The following is a 24,414-nucleotide window of genomic DNA, read 5'->3' as shown; positions in this document are numbered from 1 at the left end:
AAGCCTCTACACGACAACAGCCAATGAATAAAGGTGTTGTCTAGCTAAACGTTTAGTCATTTTCTAAGAAAAATGACTAAAAAGAAAAGAAAAAGATGACGGGGGCGAGTAAATTATGAGGACATTTTTATTCTGAGATGAACTACTCCTTTAAAAGACTTTATTGTCAATTTCATCAAAGTGTCTTGTTTTTGGATGTACTATGAACATAATGCAAATTTCAAAACAGGTTCTTTTGTTTGCATTTTGTACAGCATGATTTTTTCTGTCACAATGCAATATAAGTTTTGCAAAGAGGTTGCTTGTGTGGTGCAAACTGTAGTGGACAAGAAAAATACTGCAGTAAGCATTATTATGTGTTGTTTTGAGTATAAAGGGCATTTACAATCTTAAAATTATAAATAAGTAAATAAATAAACAGCCTTGTTTGATTATGATGGTCAAAAAATGTCATAATAAGAGGTGTGGTGTTGTAAAACTAAATTGTCAATAATTTACTACAATAATTTATAATGTATAATTTACATTATGCAGAAAAAAATGTTTTATTAACAATTTGTTGAACATGTTTTTCCAAATGTGATCGCATGTCTATATTCCACCGTATTTAATGGGTTTTACGTACATGAGAATTTATATGGGAGTGATGAAAATGTTTTTGCACAGATACAACGGTATGTGGCTGTTCTCTTTTCTTAAAGGTTAGAGAAAAAAGATAAGCAAAAGATTGATGGAAAAAAAACATTGTATGATATCAAACAGTACAGGTATATCAAGGTCAAGAAGAATTGTCAAGCCCTCTTTATACAGAGCAGTGTTATGACTGTTGTGTTACTGTATGTTGTACATCTACTGATGCTGATGCAGCACCCCGGCAGAATCATGAGTCCATGAGGTTATAGTGTCTGAGGAGCTCTGTAATTAAAGCTGATGAGGGCTGTGCGCTCAACACACCACAAGTTACTGTCACCAACCCGTTTGCCGGAGTCACAATGAACCGGAGAGGAAAGCTAACAAGCTGTCATCTCCCAGATGCTTTGCTCATCACAGAGGAAGACGAGTGGAAAGAGGAAAAGCGGGAGGAGTGATAGTGCAGAGGGCGAGCGTGTGAGAAGAAACAAGATGGTGAGAACAACAGAGGGAGAGAGAGGGGTAGAGGACAGTTAATAAACTTCTGTTTATTAACACAATCACATCAGCTGGCGCAGTCGATGCCATCTGGTGTAATGACCTAGGTGCCACGCGCCCCCAGGCAGATGGTGCCTGTTTTACTGATCATTATTACACCATCAGCATGTGGGCAAAGCGGGAGATGGGTTGAGGATGGCATGAAGGGTGTATCTAGGGCTACCACACATGTGGGCAAAGAGGTGAGAGTCTATGCCATACCCCCTTACCTCACCCTTACCCGACAGCGTTTTTCTGATTTTAAGCATTGCTGCATGGTGTAATACCGATCAAATGAAATAATGCAAATTAAAACATTCAATAACACAAACACTCAATGCAGTGAGATTTTAAATCGTGTTTGTCTCTTCATTTTGAAGCTACCCTAAATAAAGGCTTGTGTTTACTAAAGTGTCTCTGCTCTGCTTCAGTTTCGCTCCTGTCACAGATTGCCGTCTAATCCAGGTAATAGCCATTAAGCTACCATGTCTGAACAAAAATAAACTCCGTTCTACAAGCCAAATGTGCCTGTGACATTTTTGGATGCGACAACACCCACAGGAATATTTCAGCCCGGCAGACACAACCCAGCCCTCCCGGAGCACGGAAACGTTTTCTCTCTGGCTGTCAGTTGCTGGACGAGCATTCGGTAAGTGGCAGGTTGTCATGAATATTCAGCATATAGTGTTTCCAGCGTGTCTGCGAGCGCAAAACCGAAAGTGGCTCGGATTCCTGATGGGATAACGGGGATCATCTGAGGGGTCTGTGCAGGTGGCCGTTTGGAGGACGGACTATCGAGAGGTTTGAAACCAAAGTCCCTGTTTACACAAGGCATAAAAACGCTTCTTGAGCATTTGTAAAAATGACTTGATTAGACCAAACCACATACAAATTCTCTTGTAAACACTCTTAGATGGGTTAGACTGCTGAAGGCATCTACAAAGCTCTGGCTATGCAATTCCGAACAGCCCTAGCTTTACATTTCTACTAAATTTCTACTGACTGTTGATGTCGAGCTGAATTAAACCCTTGTAACATTTCACACACAAGAATGGCAGAGAAATGACAACATGCCGGTGCATGTTGTATGTGGCGTGCTATCAATTTTTCTCATCTCACATCAAAATCGATACAGTTACTAATGCAACAGCATATCACAGATGAGTCTTGAGCTATGGTACCATTACTCAACGATGGTCTGCCTAGCTCATGAAAGCAAACCGAACATGACTGAGACAAACTCACCACACACACACTCGCACACAGACAACATTTGTTTCCTCCCCTCATTTTCAGATTCGGAGCTCATTGATTTTATTCAGTTATATATTGGTGTAGTCTTTTAGTCCTGCGTTTTAACCATAAATCACATACATACAAAATAGAGCAGAGCCTTGAGAGATTGCTCGTTCTTGCCTCACCGAGCCTAATTTAGTCGAATGGGTCGAGTATCATGAATCAGTCCATTTTACTCTGCTTTAGCCAATTTACTACGATGTTGATGCTGCACTGGTCTACATGAGGCCTTTACACGTAAGACCAAACACGCACAACCCCTGTATTTTCAGGCCAATTATAAACTTCCCCATCTACATAACGGCAATGTCTTCATTCTTAGTGTTCATATCTGAAAAACTATGATTGACACTTCAGAACGTATCTTAAACTGGGTTTGTTAGAGAGAGGGGGTTTCAAAATGGAATTATGTACTTACTTTTCTGGGCTGAAATATTGACACTGGGACTGCAGAGTTTGTTAAGGTGAAACCTTTGGGTGAAGACTCCAGATGTCTTCATTAAGGCTGACAGTATTGAGCTTCCTACCAACAAATGAGCCGGGAAGTCTTGTAAAAAAGATTTTATATATTATAGGACTCTTAAACAACAACGGTGTAAAAAATACCAACTTAAAAACTGAAAATTACTAACTTAAAAAATGAAAATTAGCAGCATCTAGTGGTGAGGTATCGAACTGCAACCAATGGCTCACTCCACTCCTACCTTTTGAAGCATTACGGTGGCTGACACAGAACTAAGATGTTGTCACGTTTCTGCTTCTTTGCCGAAGGAGATACCATATTTACGAAACGTAAATAAACAAAAAGTTTGTGATCGACCAATACGACCTCCGGAGGATGCCGTTGAAATCCTGGGCAGGACTTGTTCTGTAAAAATGGCACGTTTGGTCACCCTATCTGTAAAAACAACATGGTAAATTCCATGTAAGGGAACCAACGGTGTATGAAGAGAGAAAAAGTTTTTTCTAAGATAATAAAAACATAACGCTTCGTTATAAGGTCTTTAAACACCTCTGAAGACATCGTTTTGTATATTATATTGCATTTCTGTCAATAGATTCTCAAAAAAATGACACACAAATCCTTTAAGTTAAATCAAATTGGCTTTACAAGAATTAAAATTTATATTAAACTGACTTACAAAATTAAGTATTAGTTAAACTAGATGCAATATTTAAGTCAGTTTACAGTAAGAGACTTGTAAAACCAATTTGATTTGAATTAAGAACTTTAGTTTTAAAAACGTTTAGTTCAAAAACTGCCTTAAAGGAATAGTTCACCCAGAAATGGTCCCCATTGACTTGACCATAGTCATTTTCATACCTACCATTTTTGGGTGAACTATTCCTTTAAATATTTAAGTAAAAAAGCTTATTTTGTAGAGCGAAAGTTGAATAAAAAAGATCAAATATCTAGATAAATAAGAATGGCATGCTACCCAACATAACCTAAGCCAGAAATCTGCTGTCAAGAACGTTTAGGCGCGTGCGTCCGATGAAACTGTCCAAGGCCAAAAATATGTGAACATCCAATTTAAATTAATAGAACTCACTAGCTCCCATAAATTCAGTAAAAAACTATTTCAATGCTATGACAAACAATGACATTCTAGAGAGATTTTGTGGAAATAGTTACAGTTACAAGAGCAGAAAACATAATAATACCCATGTGGAGGCCAAATTGAGGTTCAAAAAGAAATGTGTTACTAGATCTGGTATGAAAGAATCTACACAAATCCCAGATTTTAACCTCACCAAAAATGTTTGGGATGAACTGAAATGCTGACTACAACATTACCCAACATCGCTGAATGACCTAACAGATGCTTCTGTGGGATAGCCTTTAATGTTTTTATTCCCCTGAAAAGTACACCCTTACACATTAAATAGAACAGTTGAAAATAAATTATTTTGGTTACTTGCTAAATTATATAATGAAGCTAAAGCACTTTTTAAAAAACTCATTCTGGATTAAACCACCAGCTGAATGAATTTTGTGAGCCTGTAAATTGTTTAAATCATACATAACATTTGCACTTGTATGTGAATAACTTGACTTCCTGCATTAACCTGACCCAAATCTCACGTCTCATGAACTAGCAGTGCTATCCGTGTTATTAGCATACATTATATGCATGCACCTGCGTGTGCTACGTCGTCTGCAGAAATTGCTTTGCACGTACATGCATAAACATACATAAAAACACACTCGCAAACCTCATGACCAGTCTGAAGAGGCATAGTTGAATGTTATCTTTCTAATCCAGACAGGGTTTAAAACTGCAACACCTCAGCAATGCTTCCAGAAACACCCCGCTGGCCGGCAAACAAAGAAAATCTGAAAGCATGAGAATAAAACGTTCAAATGATGTTGTGAACGAGCTTTATAGCCACTGAGCTTTAACATCCGCTGATCTGGAACATGCTAAAAGTGGCGTGTCATTTTTAGGAAAGATTGTTTTCAATGAGCCGAGAGAACAACAAACACAGATTTATATTTGAATGTCAAAATGAATTAATCATCTTTATTATCATTTATTACACAGTTTTACAAGAAACTAATCACTAAAAGCTGTCCATCCATAATTCTGTGACCAGCAGCTCTATTCAACTGTTTACCTACACAGCAAAATTGCCAGTCTTAAAAAAAGTCAAATTAACTCTCACAGTGTATACATAATCCACACTTTGATAGTGTGGATTATATAAACACTGTGAGTGTTAATTTGACCTTTTTTAACACTGCTGATTTTGCTGTGTACTATAAATACAAAATGCATATTTTTGCTGTCGGGTGAAAACCTTGTAAATGGATAAATGGAAAACACATTTTTTTTAATGATCAATCAAGCTCTTTTTAATACTTTGTGTAAATACTTGCATAACCCAAAAACAAAAATGAATGGGGGCCCAAAAGTTATTTATGAAAACAAAAATTGCACTCACATATCACAGATATGCAAATGGTTTCTGCCGGAAAGAAACAATATTTTACATTTACTCATGTAGCAATTTGTTCATTCAAATGTGGTACAACACAACAGCAGAAGTGTATAAAAACTTTGGTTGGTTGTTAAGTAAATTCCCATTCCCTATTTATTATCAAATATTGCTGTTGGTTGGTCAGTTCCATTTCTTTATCAAACATTTCAGTTTTCCAAACCACTAGCTTCCTGTTTATGATATGTAGGAATGTGTAGGTCCGTGGAATGGTAGGGTATACACTGTACGCTTTCTCATGTGAGTTCTCATTCTCATAAATTATTTTGCTTATAGTCAATATGTCTCATGTACAGCTGCTTTGTAACAATGAAAATTGTAAAAGCGCTATATAAATAAAGTTGAGAGTTGAGTGTACATGTATATATGTTAATGTCTGAAGGTTTGTGGCCTCAGCAGCTTTGGCTTTACCAAACGTGAGACTGTCAGAGAGGATTACCCCGCTATAGCAAAAACATCACCAATGCAAAGAGGATTTAGTAATCATTTCCCAACTCCCCCAGCACTGGGAGACTTCATTTATTTAAGCTTTTCCTATAAATCGAATGAATACATAGATGAATACAGTCAACAGATAAAGAAAAGCAAAGACTATTAATTTGGAAATAGGCTAAACTGCTGAAATCGAATATTCAAACAATCTAATATTTTTAATGCCACCTATTCTTGCTCTCGTTGTTCTCGACAGTGCATGTTCAGTTCATGTGCATGAAATGTTCACAATGCAAAGTCTTAATTTTGCGTAACTCCAAAATGACTTTTTTTAGCCAATTTCTGACTTAAAAGTAAAAAAATTACACTGTAGGCAACGATGGTCGAGTGGACAGTCCGCCTACATGGTACGCAAAAACATACTTGGGGTGACCCAAGTACAAATCCAAGCTTGTGGTCCTTTCCCAGCTCCTGTACCTCCTCTCTCATCCCATTTTTACCTTTCTCTCTACATTGTATTGTCTGGCAAAAAAAAACTATAAAAAGACCAAAAAGAAATGAAAAATAGACACTGTTTCACAGCCTTCCTAAAATCTTTCAAATAAACTACTTAATACTTAAAAACACAGGCGTTTAAACCTTGTTGATGTGAATGTAAAGACGGTTATGGCAATATTGGCAAATAAAGATTGTTTTGGGAAAAAAACTCAAAGCTGACTTCTGTTCCAGGATCTTCAGCTAGCAACTGCACACTGGGATTCAATTTTGGCTCCATTCTGGCTCCAAGGATCCTCCACATTTCATGATCCAATAAATTCCTTATAGACAAAATCACATTTCATCCCTTCTTCACTTGGAAACCTTTATGGAAGCAAAGTGGGTTGTAAATGCTATTTCCTGAAGTCTTCAGGTGAAAGCGATTTCATTACGTAATAGTATTAAACTGGTAACGAAAAGTGCCAAACAAAAGTGGCACCACATAGGAGGGTCGGCAACGTTCTAATAACAAAACATTTTTAAAAGGAATTTTAGTAGTGAACCTTGAGTAGATTACATTTAATTAAATCTAGTGAGTGCAGCCTACTGAGAATGCAATAAGAGTAAAGAACCACATCTATTATTAAATGGATTGTATGAGCAAGCACATGCATGTGCATGTGATCAGACGCCACATCACACCAGGATTCTTCAGCGTTCTGCATTTTGCCTCAGAAAGCAGAAATATCAAAAGATGACTTAATGGAATGCAGGACCGTCCCCATCAGCCCACCCCCTCTGTGTTAATGTCTCTGTCAGAACCCGTCTGCTTTCTTCCATCCGCTCCGAAATGAATACCCCCTACCCTTCCATTTAAACACACACTCGCACTCCAGATGTAAAGTGCTCCATGCAAGTGGCCGGTCGACAGATTACATGTTGAGCGGAGGCAATTTGCAGACGGACAAGCCTGAACGTTTCAATCATGTCGAGAAAGATAGGTGACAATACATCACAGACACAGATGCACTCGTGCACCTGACCCGTCCTCCTTCGATGTACCTCCGAATTGAACCTGCGCAAATTTGCCTCTTCTTTTCCCACCACAAATGACGGCATTCATATGGGGATGGTGTTGTCTGATCTTTGAAACCTCTCATTTAAGTTCAGGCCACCTCTCGCTCGCTCGCTCTTCCTCGCTTTCAGAGATAGGATTTCATTTTGATCATCACATTGAAAACATCAGGGTGGAGAGATGAATCTGGTTTGAAATGAGACGACCGAAAGCATCTCGCTGCACATTTTATTTTTAAGAGGTCTTCTAGACTCCAGCAGTGACAGGCCTTCGAAAAATTTACAATGCTCAGGAGCACAGAAAATCGTTGATGTTCTATACTATTAAAATGCTTATTTGATCAAATAATACTTTTATCATTTAACAGTTAAAATCACAATCTACTCAACTGCAAATACAAAACTGCAATAGAAAACAGGTGCAAACCATTGAGTACTTATGAGATTTGTTTTATTATAAGTAATAAGCAACTTTATACATGAAACATGTTCCTGGTGAACTCCACTTAAATGGTCCATTGATATATAGGCATAATATATCTGTACAAATATATTCTCAACTATATTAGTATTCATTATTCACATTCACCTATATGTGCAATATTAATTCGAAGCATGAATATAACGTGAGCCGTTAAGAAGAGAGCAGCACCTTTCAATTACTAGTACACCAAATACATTTAATTTAATGTAATACAACATCAAGGACCCTAAAAAAAACCTTATGGATAAAAATTACCTCCAGTATTTCCATTTACATGTATAAAAAAACATTATAATAAAATGGAACAGACATCCCGGGAATGTTCATGAAATTGAGTATAGAAAAATGATTTGTAGTGCATGTCAATAGAGGTTATGGCGAGGGAAACACATGAACACAAAGAAAAATCCAGGGTGACTATCAAATAAATAAATAAAGATTTGGTAGCTTTTTTATATTCAAAACTGATACGAGATGGGGCATATGGTGGCACATGGGTGGCCATGAGGTGAAACAGACCCTGCCCTGCTTGTCTGAACCGGAAATAAGGACTGATTTGATTCAACTGCTTACCATCTGCGCCACTACACAAAATGATTTTCAAATTGAAAAAGTAGCCGTTTAAATGGACTCGCAATGCTTTTCATTATGTTTAGCATCGCATGTTAAAAAAAACTTCCCAAAACATGTAACTCGGGCTGGTAAACTTTTGTGTAGGAAGCTAAATAAAGGATCCTCGATAAGGTCACAGGTTGGTAAATCCATTCCCAACATGCAACAGAGCCAGACATCACATTTTCAGAAGCAAACAGACCTATGTTTAAATGCACACACGCCTCTGAAAAAGATGACTTTTAGCTCAAGACAGTCGTGATAGACTGAAATGTACATCAAATACTAGTCTGAAGGGCTTGTTTTTCGTAAACAACTCCTGAAATAGCATCACGCACAAAAGACAAAATTAACGATAAATTGAGTTAAAAATGCCACATACTCCGGCTTTTGGAGTAGCTGCAGCATAACTTTACTGAAACTATTAATTTGCTGCGAAGTACTGTTCTAAATTCAGTTTTATGTGTTTACGTGTCGATAAATCTTTTGGGGACATGCAGAAATGTACAATTAGAGCATGAGCGTTTCATATTGTTTATCTTCCATTTAGGTTTTAGATCATTGTAGATGATGTGGCCTTATAAATTACTTTTCATTAGGCTTTATGGATGTAATTTCCTGCAACATTCTTCATTTCAGATTTTCACCACTTTAGCAAACCAACACAGCTTTTTTTAAATGTGTACAGATGATAAATATAACAGGGAGGACAATGAAAAGTAACAAAGGAATTCTTTCATGGGATGGACAGCAGAAAACAGATTTGAAAGATGGCAAATACATCGCTGTATGATATGACCCAAAAAATAGACTCTAACGGTGAGGATGAACGTCTAATGTTGACATAAGCCTGTCTCATCTTAAAGGGACAGTTCAACCAAAAATGAAAACTCTGTCATCATTTACTCACCCTCAGGTTGTTCCAATCCTGTATACATTGAGTTGTTCTGCTAAACACAAAGGAAGATATTTGGAAGAATGCTTGTAACCAAACAGATCTCATCCCTCATTTACTGCCATAGTAGGGAAAATAAATACTATGGGAGTCAATGGGGGATGAGGTCTGTTTGGTTACTGACATTCTTCCAAATATCTTCCTTTGTGTTAAGCAGAACAAAGAAATGTGTACAGGTTTGGAACAATCTGGGGGTGAGTAAATGATGACAGAATTTTCTTTTCTTTTAATATCAGATTAGAAAACAAATAATGTCTCTGTTAAAGGACAAATGTTTAACACATGACACAGGCAGCTCATGCTGTATCTTTATAGATGTAAAACTATATGTAAACTGCTTAGGTCAGTGTACTATATTAGGTTCTGCTTTTAGTTTTAAACATTACGACATGCTCAAAAAAAATACAGCAGACTTCACCACTTACTGTAACAGGTTATACTTCATATAGTTAAATCCTATAACATAACCGTCGTTTCCAGAGAGGTCAGGATTGGGAAACAAATTTTGTTGACATTATTCAGTAACATATCAGTGTATTTGACTCGTAAAGATGAGTCAAATTAGTGTTTTAATAGCCAGACAAAGACTTTAGAAGTTTAAGGTGCAATGAGTCAGAACAGCGGAGCTAAAATATAGCACTGAGGCGGAAAAGAATAAAACCAATTCAGAAAAAGTGGTACATATATTGTTTGTGAGTTTGAGATGTCTGTTCGGAAAAACGTTTGTTGGTCTCTTGGAGATGCAAGTACTCTGGGATCTCAATGCCGTTCTCAAACTTCTGGAAAAATAATATGTACAGACACTAGCGGTTCCACTCCTTGGTTGAGTTTGGAAATCACAACAGGTGGATAAAATCTAGAGAGCTCAGATGTTTGAAAGCTCGACAGTCAGGTGGTCCAATGCTCCAAAGGGTGTCCTGATAATCTGAACCTTATAAAGGTGCCCCAGAAATGCTGCACCCTGGGTCTTAAGTTCGGATATTTTGTACATTTCAGAAGTTCAGGAGTTCAGGTAAGTTCTTGTAGAGGTCTAAGGAGTCGGGGTTGGAGAAGGCTCCTCGCTGAGTCACCTCCTTACCTGCTATCACCTGCTTTACCGCAACTTCAACCTTCTTACCGCTGATCGTATACTGCAGATGAACAGAAAGCAAAATCAATACAACTGAAAAGTACATTGAGAGGGTAGAAAAGAAAACAGAAGCAGGAGAAAGAACAAGTGCAACCCTGCTCACCGGGATGTCCTTGGTCTCCAGTATCAATGCTGGCACGTGTCGGGCGGACAGAGCGACTCTGATAGCGCTACGAATCTTCCCCACTAACTCTTGACTGAAGGTTTTATTAGGTCCCATCTTCAAGAACAGAATCACCCTCTCTTCTCCATCACTGTTGTACTGAGGGACACAAAGGCTGTCGGATACTTCTTCAAAGGCCTCCACTGGTAGAAAAGACGAGATGAGAATCCTTTAGATTTGAAAAGCTAGTTGCTTAGCACATGCTAAAACGGATGTAAACACTGGCTTTGTAAACCGTTTAAATAAACAGTTAACGGTTATGTTTGGTTGTCAGTTTGAGGTAAGTTTGGGACATTTGAATGATGGCTTGGTCATTCATTTCCAGTCAAAAGCTAGTTGAAAACATCTGGAACTTCAAGCTGGTCCAGACAGGCCTGAACTGCTTTTATCTTATGAGGAAAAATGCAAAACGAACGTCTCACCAATATTATATATTTCCGAGCTCCCAAATCGAACGCCATTGGGATTCAAGGTTCCATCACTGATAAAAATGCAGACAAACAAAATATATTTTGTTTAGAGAACAGAACACATACTGATAAAATGTACTTTTTAACTTTAAAAGCATGGTATATTGTTTTGGCTAAAAGTTGAGAAATATTTGTCACTTACAGAAAGAGGTATAATATCTCAATTTCATCAAATCAAATCATACCAGTTTAATATACAATTAAACAATCACATTTTATTTCGTGCACTAATATTGTATGCATAACTAGGTCTAGACTGAAATATTAGCAAATAAAAAGAATCATAGGGGCATTTTTGCACCGACATTTTAAATTTCAGGAGCATTTTGGTCACTTTCAATGGCATTTTTCCCTAATAACATCTGACCCTGAAAATTAGGAGTACTACCAATATTGTACAATACCTCAACAATAATTAACTAGCCAAAACATATTAATGGAGGCTGTTCCACGATTAATCGCATCCAGAATAAAAGTTTGTGTTTACATAACATACTGTATGTCTGTGCATATTTATTTTGTATTTATAGACAAATACACATACATGTATATATTTAGGAAATATGTGCATGCATATATTAATATATATATATGAAGAGTTTATTTCCAACACTCTTTTTCAAAAATCTATTTTTTGTGCTGTATTTTTTAAGTTATTATGGCTTAAATCAAAGCAAACCAACTGCAGTTTGATTGATATGAATGATTTTTGAAAAAAATTAAAACGGAGTTATCTCTTTTTGGAAATAAACTCTTCATATATATATATATAATTTAAATTATATATAAACATTTATTAATCATTTAATTTTTCTTAAATATATACATGTATGAGCATGTGCTTATAAACACAAAATAAATAATGCAGAGTGCACAGACACATATTATTATAAACACAAACGTTTATTCTGGATGTGATTAATCGTGGAACAGCCCTAAGGAGCCATTAAAGGAGATACACACATAGAGAGACTCACCTTCGTCCCAACATGACAACTCCTCCGGTCTTTGGATTTATTTTACAGTAGTCACCATGAGCCCAGACTCCTGAATGAACAGGTATACATGAATTAACACTATAGATTGAGTAAGACGTATAGACAGGTATAGACAGAAGCAGCTACTGCGTATCTGTCTGTGATAGTTAATGATGCTGAACGGTCCAGATTGTTCTTTCCTGCATCTTAAAACTGACAGCAATAAAGATTCAAGGAGACTTTTCTCATGCTAACAAAAATCTCCCAAGCCTGTTTTTTCTTTTCGCCCTCATTTAATCAATACAGTGAAAAAACTGCAGTTCTCGTTCAACCTCAAGCGGCGTGTTTGTTTTCCAAATCAGAAGGACGACTCACAACTTGAAGGGATAGTTCACCCAAAAATTAAAATTCACTTTATTTCTGTAAAACACAAAAGGAAGATATTTTGAAAAATGTCTCAGTGGTTTTTTATCCATACAATGGAAGTCAACGAGGGCCAGTGTTGTTTGGTTACCAACATTCTTCAAAATATCTTTTCAGGGTTCTGGAGAAGAAAGAAAGTCACACAGGTTTGGAGTGACATAATGATCAGTGAATGATTTTTTCGTGAACTATCCCTTTAAGAGCTTTGATGAACAGAGCAGAGTGCATGTAAGGAATGAGGTGAAGTGAACCTGGAAAGGTGGAAAAATAGGCTTTGTGGTATTTGCTGCCGTTCTCATCGTTCCAGAAATGAGTGGGCTGGCATGGGATGGGCTTCAAACACACCAGCTCTCCACTTTCACCCCAAACAGGCTTGCCTGAGACATACACAAATACAAAACACAACAGGGTTATTAAAGCAATAAAGATGATATTTCCAGTTATACAGTGTTGCCAAACATACTTTATCAATTTATGTACATTATCTGTGGGGCGTGAGGTCACAGGTGAGGGAATATCAGCTTTCAAAATGACTTCACATGTAGCTCATCAAATCACAAGAACTATCAATTTCAGGAAAAAAAAAAAAGTCCACACAGAGACCATAAAATCAGAGATAATCATTAAACCGTATTTCACCTTCAAGGCTCCAGGACTCCACGCCCATGCCGAGGTTTCGAGCCTGGATTTCTCCTCTGTACACGGGTACCGTCGTATTCTGACCCATGAAGCATGAAATTATGTCTGTGCCACCTGAGGAAACATTTAGGATGCTAAGATACAGTTTCAAAGACGGTTGAATGTGACACGCAAGAGAATCTCACAGCTTTGAGGGACTGTCGTGTATATCGGTATGGCTCAAACTACCTCTTTGCAAGTTGTGTGTAGTTTTATAAAGCTGCATCGTGTCTAAAGCGATATATACGTGATATTAACTGCAAAGGAAATCTGGATCGACTGGAGATTAAGTGCCCTCAGTAGTGTGAGTAAACTTAGTATTTACTGGGCCCTTCAAAGTGTGTGAGCCATTAGGATGCAACTAGGGGGGGGGAGCATAGAAAGACATGAAAAGGAAAGAGGGGGATTTGATACAGCAACCCAAAAGAGAAATCGAGACAATCGATATTTTGAAATAATGATGTTTCGAGGAGAAAAACAGGGGGGAGATGGATCAGAAGTGAGGGTGAATAAAAACAGGACCTAGAAATTGAAAAATGTAAGTTAGATTATAAAAAGCCAAACAAAGGCAGATGAAATAGACAGACACACATTCATTAGCCTGTCTATTGTCCCAGCAACCTCTCCATGTCTGTGACAGATGGTGGGTGATATTGGGGGGGTCCTATTGGATTCAGGTGATTTTGGGTGGCAGAAAGTGTTAAAGTTTCCTGCCAGCTGCCCCTCAGAGCTCAGGAGTCCGACTGGCACGGTAACAGGAGCAGCGGGAAACGGACCCCGTCACATATGCTTTGCTCGACATCGGGGTCAAGGTCAAATCTGCCTCGGGTTGGCGGAGGTCACGCTTCCGAGGGGAGCGGGCGGTGGGCTCGGGCTGGACAGAGAGAGCGGTTTGGGAGGGCAGAGAGGCTATCTGAGCGTCTTTAGGTACTTTGACATTTGAGAAAACTGTGGAGTCAAGAAACGTCAGTCAAAGCGTTTTTGGTGAAATTATGAGGCTCGTGGTGTTGCAAACGCATCAAAATGCGAACGAGATCGCTGTCATGCTATTAGAATTGATCCAAATGGCAAATCAAACAGCTTTCGCGTTGGATTTATGCAAAAACGGTTTCTGAAGGTTTTGAAATCTCTCTGTCACTCAATGAAAATCATTCGATCACATTGCCAACAACTCCAGAAATATATCTAGACAGAAAGTCAGTTTCTAAATACAATCATTTAACTCTACTGACAGAATTTGTATTTTACCACAATTTACTACATTTATCTTTGTAACCATGTAAAATATCATAAAATATTAGGGCTGGGACGATATATCGTGTAATTTTTATGCTCAGTTTCTCAATGGATTACGGTTAAACGCCGCCACATCCGAAAGCCAGAGGGCGCTCTCGAGTAGGCGTATTCGGACGCAACATTAGTATACGCACGTCCGAATCTCACGAGAAATTCTCCACCACCCGGATATTTCTCGCCTACTGTTTTATGAATACTGACGGATCGAACATACTATTCGTTCACCTACTACTTTTTGCCTACTATATAGCAAGGAAGTATGCCATTTCGAACGCAGCCGTAGTGATTTTAGATCGAGCAGTACTTCCTACTGATCAAAGATCCGTAGTTCACGGAAGAGCTGTGCATAAAACAGAATCGAAGCCTTTGCGATTTCAGAATCGACATAGACAGGTATAATTAGTGTGAATCGCAATATATATCGTAATTTATACGTATCTATCGTATTTATACGATATATTTACACGTAAATATCGATATTTATACGTATCGCATAAATATCACATATGAGTTACTGTTATTACAGTAAAAACATAAATATATGCAATAATATAGACCACTTTGCAAGATGTAAACACTGGTCCAGAGAAGCACTTCCGTTTTGTTGTTGTTTTTTTATTTTTACATATATAATAAAATCTTAGATATTGAAAGATATTGATATTGAATCTCTAAGATATTGGTAAACATTTTGAGTCAGTTATAAATGTTCTGTGGGTTGTAAACGTTCGTGTAGTGTTAAAAACTGAAACAGGACTTCCGAAGTGGTCTATACCACTTTTATTTATTTTTCGGATGGCCAGGTTACCACAGTTTTTCACTAACTTATATTTTATGTGGTTTTAATCTTTTTTGTCTGGGGCAATATCCCCAGTGCTCAACCGAAGACCGAAAGACCCAAAATAGATCATCTGCAACTTCCTCGTCTCTAATGAGTCGTGCAAAATAAGGGCGCTCCACATACGAAGTTAAATATCGAATAGCTTTGAAAGGCTCCGTCTGAATAACGTGACTGTAGCAGGCTGTCGCTGACCTGCCATGAGAGCAAAGCTCATCTGGTGAAACCGCAGGGAGAGACTGGGCACAGGTGCTGCGTGAGAGAGCCATGCTGAGAGACCCCAGTCACAAACACACACGCACGCACACAAAATCAGCAGTCCACCACAGCTGTTAGCGCTGATGCTAATTTGTTTCCGCAGGGCCTGGCGGGCATGAGATCACACTGCCACACACACATACACGAAGGGAAGTGCTATCATGAAAAAGTAGGAAAAGATAAGTGATGAAGGAATGAGAGCAAATGAGCGAAAAAAATTAAACAAAGATACGGCATACTTTATGTATACTGTATGTATAGAGTTCTATAAATCCTACCTGATATGGATCCCAGAAGCACATTGTTTTTGATACAGCGGTACACATACTCATAGCTCTGAGGCTTGAGAGGGGATCCTGTGGACAGCAGGGTGTGAAGGGTCTGCAGGTTGTGTGTGTTTGCTGCAGATAGACGAGAAAAATATATGAGCGACAAGGTGAAGCAACAATTCACTGTGACACTTCTCAACGATTCAAAAAACACTCTTTACTATTCTAGCTTAAAAATCTTTCAGAATGTTCAACCCTCGTGCCATCCCAGATAAAATGATCAATTGTTTTCTCTAACAAATGTATCATTTCTCTTTAGAAGACATTTATTTGTCTGTATTCAGTTGAAGAAAGGAAGCCACATACATCTTTTGTCAAAGTTATTATAGTTTGCTGAAACTATTAAAACATTTCTGTTGATTCAAATCAATTAAAGGTCCAGTGTGTCATTTCCTGTGGCTCAGTGGTTAGAGCATGGCACTAGCAATGCCAAGGTCATGGGGTTTGATCCCAGGGGATTGCATATAGTCAGAAACAAAATGTATAATACAATGCAACGTAAGTCGCTTTGGATAAAAGCGTCTGCCAAATGCATAAATGCAAATGTAATTTTTTGGAGGATCTATTGGCAGAAATGCAATATAATATACATAACTATGTCTTCAGAGGTGTATAAAGAGCTTTCACAATGAAGCGTTATGTTTTTATTACCTTAGAATGAACTATTTCTATCTACATAAACCGCCATGTTCTGTCAGCCGTCGTAGTGTTTCTAACGGGAGGGGTGGAGTGAGCGGTTGGTTGCAATTCGCAACCTTGCCGCTAGATTTCACTGACTGGACCTTTAATATGTCAGCCTATATATTATTTGAAAAATGTAAACTAAAAAATAGAAACGTTGCCTTAGCAATAGTTGAGGCTCTAAACGTATTAACTGAAATGAAAAAATGAAAGCTGCACCGATACTTAATTTCCGATACCGATAAGCTGATTATTAAGTGTGATATCTGCCGATGCAGATACCAATTCTGAAGATTAAATGAATATTTCTTAACTTTCTGAATGTTATAAATTCATATAATGACTATTGACACTAAACCTCAAACTGGTGATGTTCACCATTAACTATATATACAGAGCACAAATTCGCTGCATTTTCCTGTCCTATTTTGATTGACAGGATATATCGGCCCTGGTCATCCTTTTTAAACTATCGGCCAATAGATGAAAAAATTGCTTTTGATGACCGATACCGAATATTGGCTGATATATTAGTGCATCTCTAAAAAAACTAAAAAATAAATAAAAATTATATAGCAATATGAAAAAGCTAATGAATGATAAAATCACAAAAGCATATAAGACAATTGCTAAATATTTAACTTAAAACAACAAACTAAAAATAAAGAAACACTAATCAAAACAATAATAAAAGTACTATAAAACTAAAAAGTATTTAAAAAACAATGTTGCTATGAAAACTATGTTATGTTTGACATATATGGGTAACAAAACGCAAAACATATTTCACAACTGAAATAAATGAAAAACTAGCATAAGAGATTTATCGTCGCTGTTATTTTATATTACAAAAAAATATGAATAATATACAAATATACATTATTAAAAGGGATGTGCCGCAGTGTTTCATGCATTCCAACTCTGAAACGTGCGGGCTTCTCATGCTTAAAATGGTCAACTTGTCACAAAACGAGTTGGACGTATGACGTAGTATTTCTGTGCTCGACACACTCCCCCAGCGTTCGTATAGGTTTCGGAAAGTTGTTTTCAAACATGAAATTCCCTTACGTAACAACTTCTCTTAGTCCCTTATCGGACAATTCTCCCGGAAAAGCACGCCCACGCATCAATCCGTGAAAGCGAGATGAAAGAGCACGCCCACGCGTCACCCAGGGAGAGCAAGAGAGAGAGAGAGCAAGAGAGAGAGAGCACTGCGTTCGCGAAGTTCAGCTGAGTTTGTTTGTTCACTGCATTTCGGTGAGGAATGTTATATAAATGGTGGATTTGGAGATCGTTTGATACTGATAGATGGAGCGGTCCCAGCGCTAAAAGATGCCGGTCATAAGTGACACTGAGTCATATGCATGTGTTTTGTTGGCAATCGGCACGTACGTGCATAAGGTACACAACACGAACTTATAGCCAACAGTTATGCAGGGATAATGCAATGATGTATTGTGTGCTCATGCTGTAGTCTCGCCCAACCTGCACGCGTTCAGTGCTCGCCAGTTTTCGGAAATAATTGTACTGCTGTATTTGTCTTTTATAAATGTGATCAAACTAAAGACTCTTCGAAGATACGAAGTAGTATGCAATATTACTAGGTACTCAAGATTAATATGAGATTGGCAGAAACTGCATGTATTACGTCCGCTTTAACAGTTTGTTTTCTACATGCTGTTTTCTACATGCTATATTTGCTTTGTCACACCATAGCATACATGTACGGTATATATATATACAGTATATACCAAAAACTAACTGCAGAGAAAATATCAGAAAGATATACACTATGCCATGCTACACTATGCTCCGGCCTCATCTTTACATCTTTATTTCAGCTAAAGCACAATAAAGCTCAGCTCATTGTAACCTCTATTCAGACATGTTTTGGAGTCTGAAGGCAGGTGGGTGTGGGTCACAGTGCTCAGAATGAAACTATGCTGAAATGCACGCAGGCAACAAGCCAGGCCACCCGCCTGGAGTCCCGTGTAGAGAGGGTCTCTCGCCCTGGTTATCAGAGCCAGTGCCACACCCCACAGGCTAACAGGTGTCGCTCTAAAATGTCAAGCAGCCAAAAAGAGCAGCAGAGGGCCAGGAAACACAAATCTGACCCCCCACACACACCCATACGTACAGCCCACTAACCCACATACAGCAAACAAATCCAACTCCACATCACGTACAATCCAACAGCTTAACCTTTCACAGACGACATGAAATGCCACCAGCAACGCATTTAATGTGACGCATTTCAGAGTACAACAGAATATGTAACATGAAATTGTGTCCTGTTTTTTTTCTACATGTGTCACTACTATTTGTATTAATACAGATTTACTGTAAAGCTGCTTTGCAACAATGCAAAACTGTGAAAAGAATTATATGGAAATAAATTGAAATAATGTTCTGTAGGGCGGGATTTTGTATCCTTGGATTATGGAAGAACAGTAGTGGTTAACATAATTTTTCCCATCCACTTTGACCCGGCTGTCGATTATTTTAAGAGTGTAAAATTGACTTTTTATTATTTTTTTGCACTGATGTCTAACACAAAAATGTGCACAACAGTGACATTTATGAAAAACAATAATAAGTGGTTTACTGCACAGGAAACCAACTGCACTAAACTGTGTCTATAACCGAGGTTTCCCCTTTAAAATGCTAGTAGCCAATTATTTGTAAAAAAAACTTGAACTCAATCGCTCTCCCGGCAGTCGTTACGCACAAACACTTCCACCTTCTGCTGTAAATTGCATTTTAATTCACTTTCACTTGCTCGTGTTATTGTTATATACTCATAAGCACGTACGCGCGGTTTAGTGAATGACTCAGTGGTATCCAGAGACTAAGGAGAAAAGGAGGAAATTAATGCGTACTGTGAAAGAAAAAGTATTAAAATAAATAAGAGAGGCTGAGGGGGAGAGAGGGGGAACGAAACAGCGAGAAGATGACAGACAGAAAGCGGGAGATTGTAATTTAACGGTTCTTTTTGCTTACCTGGATTCAGATTTCTTTCCTCTAACACAGACAGCCATTTCGCTCCAGTGCCGAAAATAGTGATTCTGTCAGTAAACAATGAAAAGAAAAAATATGAGGTTAACAATTAGCTGCAGGTTTTGAATGTATAAAATAAATCGGGCTCTTTTAGATCTGGTAAAAACAAGAAATGTTGGAATGCAAGAGGTTTAAGGAGGAATGTTTATATGATTCTCAATTTCCAGTTAGAACTGTTAAAGTGATAGTTCACCCAAAACGTACAATTGTGTCATCATGTATTCACTCACATGTTATTCAAAACCTGTATGACTATTTCTTCACAAAAGAAGATATTTTGAGAAATGTCTCGGTGGTTTTGTGTCCATATAATGGAAGTCAAAAGGGGCCAATGTTGTTTGGTTAGCAACATTCTTCAAAATATCTTCTTTTGTCTTCTGCACAAGAAAGAAACTCAAACAGGTTTGAAATGACATGAGAGTGAGTAAATGATGAAAGAATTTGCAGTTTTGGGTGAACTATCTCTTGAAGTCTTCGCAGATAGACCAGAAGCCACCTTCAGGCCTTCAATCACTCAAAGAAAACCATCGCACTATCCTGGACCGGTCACCACATGAAGTTCAAAACTCTGTTGCTAGAATACAAAACCACCTCTGGGTGACTCACCCCTCTTCTACACTTCTTCAAATTCATATTCAAATTCACAACCATCCAAGTGACACCTGGAGATAAACGTTTGTTTGCCAAAACTACTTTCATTGCTTTGATGATGCAATGAAAGGCCAACCTTCACCCGAAAAAAAAGCATCTACTGCTTTGTTTGCATTTGTAATTTATTTTGTATAGAAAGAACGTGGAAACGAGATTGAGAAAAGAAACAAGCTGGACTCGTACAAGCACACACACACAAAGTGTTAGGCTGCATCTGCAACAAAACGAAAATCTAATTTCCACAGCGCTCTTGATCTCTCACGTCTGACTGTAGGACATGGCGTGTAACGTGTTCAGTGTCAATGAGGTGGAATTGATCTAAATGGCGTGTTGACCTGCAGAGGACTCGGTCAGCCATTTCATGATAGAATTGGTTAGGGTCAGATATCGGAGGCCGGAGGTCACGGCAGTGCAATATCTGAAGAGCACAGAGCAAGCTAAATGCTGTCAACACGATTGCGTTGGTTGTAATCTCCATTTGTCCAGCGCAATAGATTTAAACAGAGTTTACAATGAAAGCGGCTCAACAGGCAATATAATGTGTGAAAGTTAGTTAAAGCGATAGTTCCCTCGAAAAAAAAAAAAAGTGTCATCGTGCCCTTGTGTCATTAAAATCCTGTATATGACTCTTTCTTCTGTGGAACACAAAAGAAGATATTTTGAGAAATGTCTCAGTGGTTTTGTATCCAAACAATGGAAGTCAATGAGGGCCAATGTTGTTTGCTTACCAACATTCATCAAAATATCTTCTTTTGTGTTCTGCAGAAGAAAGAAAGTCATACAGGTTTGTAATGAAGAAATACGTTTTAAGAAATAAAAGTAATAAGAAAGCAATATAAGTAATATAGAAAAGATTCCTTTAAATGGCATTGAAGGAAAAAACTTGCAAGTAACTAAAGCAATTAAATATCCATCTATATTTTTCCATCTCTCGCACCAATTTTCTCTCTATAGCCGGGTTTCCATCCAAAGTTGCGAATTTAGCTTGTGCGCAAAATCGGAATATCGCATAAAACATTTTCGAATAAGCACCGTTTCCATCCAAATAGTCAACCGTCACTTCCTAATAAACTACTACTAAATATCAGTAAGAAAAGTAAGAGAAGCCACTGAATATAATGATTTTCATATAGAATAATAGTTGCGCAAGCCGACGATTACGAAACACAATAAATGCGGTGCTTTTGTGGATGCCTGCTGTTTGGGAAACACAGTCGTGACAGTTCTAAGAGGCAATTACAGAAATATTTTGACGACTTTGCTCAGGCATTTAAGAACGACCATAACAACATTTCTCATGCTGTGTCACAAGATCAGTTCTCTGGTTAGTCAGGTTACGCAGTCTCATAGTGCAGTTATGTGACTTTTTGGAGGAATTTATTCAGCAAATGCGTTTCCATCTCCCATTATTCGCATTAACCCTTTTTCGCAAAAATGAAAAACCACCTCAAGCGAGCGTAAAAACTTTGCGAATTAAGGGTTTTTAATTAGAAATTTGGCGTTTCCATCACTCGTTTCTGATGCGAAATTTCAAAATGCGAATAAGACCAGAGTGATGGAAACCCGCTTAGTGTCTCAAAAAAGAGATGTCCCTAGTGTGGGCGGGTGTCATGACAACGTCCTGCTTGTGTGTGATTGGTGGCAGCTGGCAAGGCCTGGTTAGTAATTGGTTGCTTAGGATGTAGGAACAGAATTCTATACAAAACGAAATGAAACGTGGTTTCACAAGCTAGATATCAGTCAGAGAAAAATTGAAAAACTTGCCAACGGCAATCTAAATGATATGATACAACTGGGACGCTAGTTTCTTACACATCCATAGAAATCATTCCAGGATTGCCTTGCTTGCTAATATTTAAGCAGTCGAGCTTCTCTAAATATTCAGCCTGTTTATTTCTTACGAGGAATGGCTACTTTGGGCTCATCTGCACATGAAGAAGATCTGGTGGGGAAAATACGCAAATAGAAGTTAAAATCGCAAGAAAATATATTTTAAGACTTCCATCATAACACACAGGTACAGGGGACATATTCAACTTTTCCATCACAGTTACATAACGTGAGGTGATCACCATTGAACCACATCTTGCAAAAATACATATTTCAAAGACCCAAATTTTGTGGTAAAACTAAAAATCTAACATAAATAGGAATACTGGATACTGTGTGCACACTGTAAATAAACACAGAAAACTACCACCCAATACTGAAAAAACTCTAGACACATAAGACTGTTCACCTTAAACCGAGGCGAAAGTATTCTGTCTGTTGTTTAACACATCAATACAATCCATAAAGATATCCTTGGTTCTTTGCCTCCTGTTCCACAAAAGAAAAACAACTACCATTTTCTTTCCCAAAACAGCTTCTGCCTGAAGCAGCAATATGGGACAAAGAGCGAGTTGTCAAGCATGACCGAGTCTCACAATGGCCCTTTGTGCTTAACATGTTTCACTGACGCTCACCACCTCTGCCCAATGATTGAATATTGATCATTTATAAACATTAAACACAATTAATGGGGAGCGGCACAAGATAATCCAGGATCAGTCTATCCGAACGACTAAACATTACGAGAAAGAGAGACCATGTTTTATCTATTGTGCAGTGGACGCTCTACCTTGGAAAAGTTGATTTAGTCTGAAATTATGAGTTTGCAGTTTGTCTACCAAAGTTAAATTTGGGCTACAAATTTAGATAGTATGACCAAATAGCAGGCAGTGCCTGCAGCCAGTGCTAATTTTACCAAAATATATGTAAATATATATAAAGTTTATAATGTTTAAATAGGAATAAATATAAGAAATAAACATTTTTAGATTTTAGCAAAAAAAGGTACAAAAGGGTACAAAAGTTTTGCCAATCATAACAAAAGACATTTAGATAGATTAGTCTTAAAGGTACAGTACCCAGTTTCATTTAAAGGTCCAGTGTGTTATATTAAGGAGGATCTATTGACAGAAATGCAATCTAATATACAAACCCGATTCCAAAAAAGTTGGGACACTGTACAAATTGTGAATAAAAAAGGAATGCAATAATTTACGAATCTCATAAACTTATATTTTATTCACAATAGAATATACAGTAGATAACATATCAAATGTTGAAAGTGAGACATTTTGAAATGTCATGCCAAATATTGGCTCATTTTGGATTTCATGAGAGCTACACATTCCAAAAAAGTTGGGACAGGTAGCAATAAGAGGCCGGAAAAGTTAAATGTACATATAAGGAACAGCTGGAGGACCAATTTGCAACTTATTAGGTCAATTGGCAACATGATTGGGTATAAAAAGAGCCTCTCAGAGTGGCAGTGTCTCTCAGAAGTCAAGATGGGCAGAGGATCACCAATTCCCCCAATGCTGCGGCGAAAAATAGTGGAGCAATATCAGAAAGGAGTTTCTCAGAGAAAAATTGCAAAGAGTTTGAAGTTATCATCATCTACAGTGCATAATATCATCCAAAGATTCAGAGAATCTGGAACAATCTCTGTGCGTAAGGGTCAAGGCCGGAAAACCATACTGGATGCCCGTGATCTTCGGGCCCTTAGACGGCACTGCATCACATACAGGAATGCTACTGTAATGGAAATCACAACATGGGCTCAGGAATACTTCCAGAAAACATTGTCGGTGAACACAATCCACCGTGCCATTCGCCGTTGCCGGCTAAAACTCTATAGGTCAAAAAAGAAGCTATATCTAAACATGATCCAGAAGCGCAGGCGTTTTCTCTGGGCCAAGGCTCATTTAAAATGGACTGTGGCAAAGTGGAAAACTGTTCTGTGGTCAGACGAATCAAAATTTGAAGTTCTTTTTGGAAAACTGGGACGCCATGTCATCCGGACTAAAGAGGACAAGGACAACCCAAGTTGTTATCAGCGCTCAGTTCAGAAGCCTGCATCTCTGATGGTATGGGGTTGCATGAGTGCGTGTGGCATGGGCAGCTTACACATCTGGAAAGG

General features: G+C 38.0%; 1 protein-coding gene across 1 annotated transcript in view; it reads right to left on the bottom strand.

The window, feature by feature from the left end:
• Window positions 1-9,648: 9,648 nt before the first annotated feature.
• Window positions 9,649-24,414, bottom strand: part of aacs (acetoacetyl-CoA synthetase) — a 35,425-nt gene continuing 20,659 nt past the window's right edge. Inside the window, exons 11-18 of the mRNA XM_057358560.1 lie at window positions 19,740-19,804; window positions 16,008-16,130; window positions 13,299-13,412; window positions 12,911-13,036; window positions 12,237-12,306; window positions 11,212-11,270; window positions 10,730-10,932; window positions 9,649-10,627 (exon numbers count right to left, since the gene is read on the bottom strand). Coding sequence (XP_057214543.1) covers window positions 10,490-10,627; window positions 10,730-10,932; window positions 11,212-11,270; window positions 12,237-12,306; window positions 12,911-13,036; window positions 13,299-13,412; window positions 16,008-16,130; window positions 19,740-19,804 — 898 coding nt within the window. The 3' untranslated portion in view covers window positions 9,649-10,489. The remainder of the gene's footprint in view (window positions 10,628-10,729; window positions 10,933-11,211; window positions 11,271-12,236; window positions 12,307-12,910; window positions 13,037-13,298; window positions 13,413-16,007; window positions 16,131-19,739; window positions 19,805-24,414) is intronic.

The sequence above is a fragment of the Triplophysa rosa genome, linkage group LG2 (assembly GCF_024868665.1).
Source record: "Triplophysa rosa linkage group LG2, Trosa_1v2, whole genome shotgun sequence".
Lineage (NCBI taxonomy): Eukaryota > Metazoa > Chordata > Actinopteri > Cypriniformes > Nemacheilidae > Triplophysa > Triplophysa rosa.
Note: the sequence above shows the minus strand (reverse complement) of the source record. Positions and strands in the feature narration are given on the sequence as shown.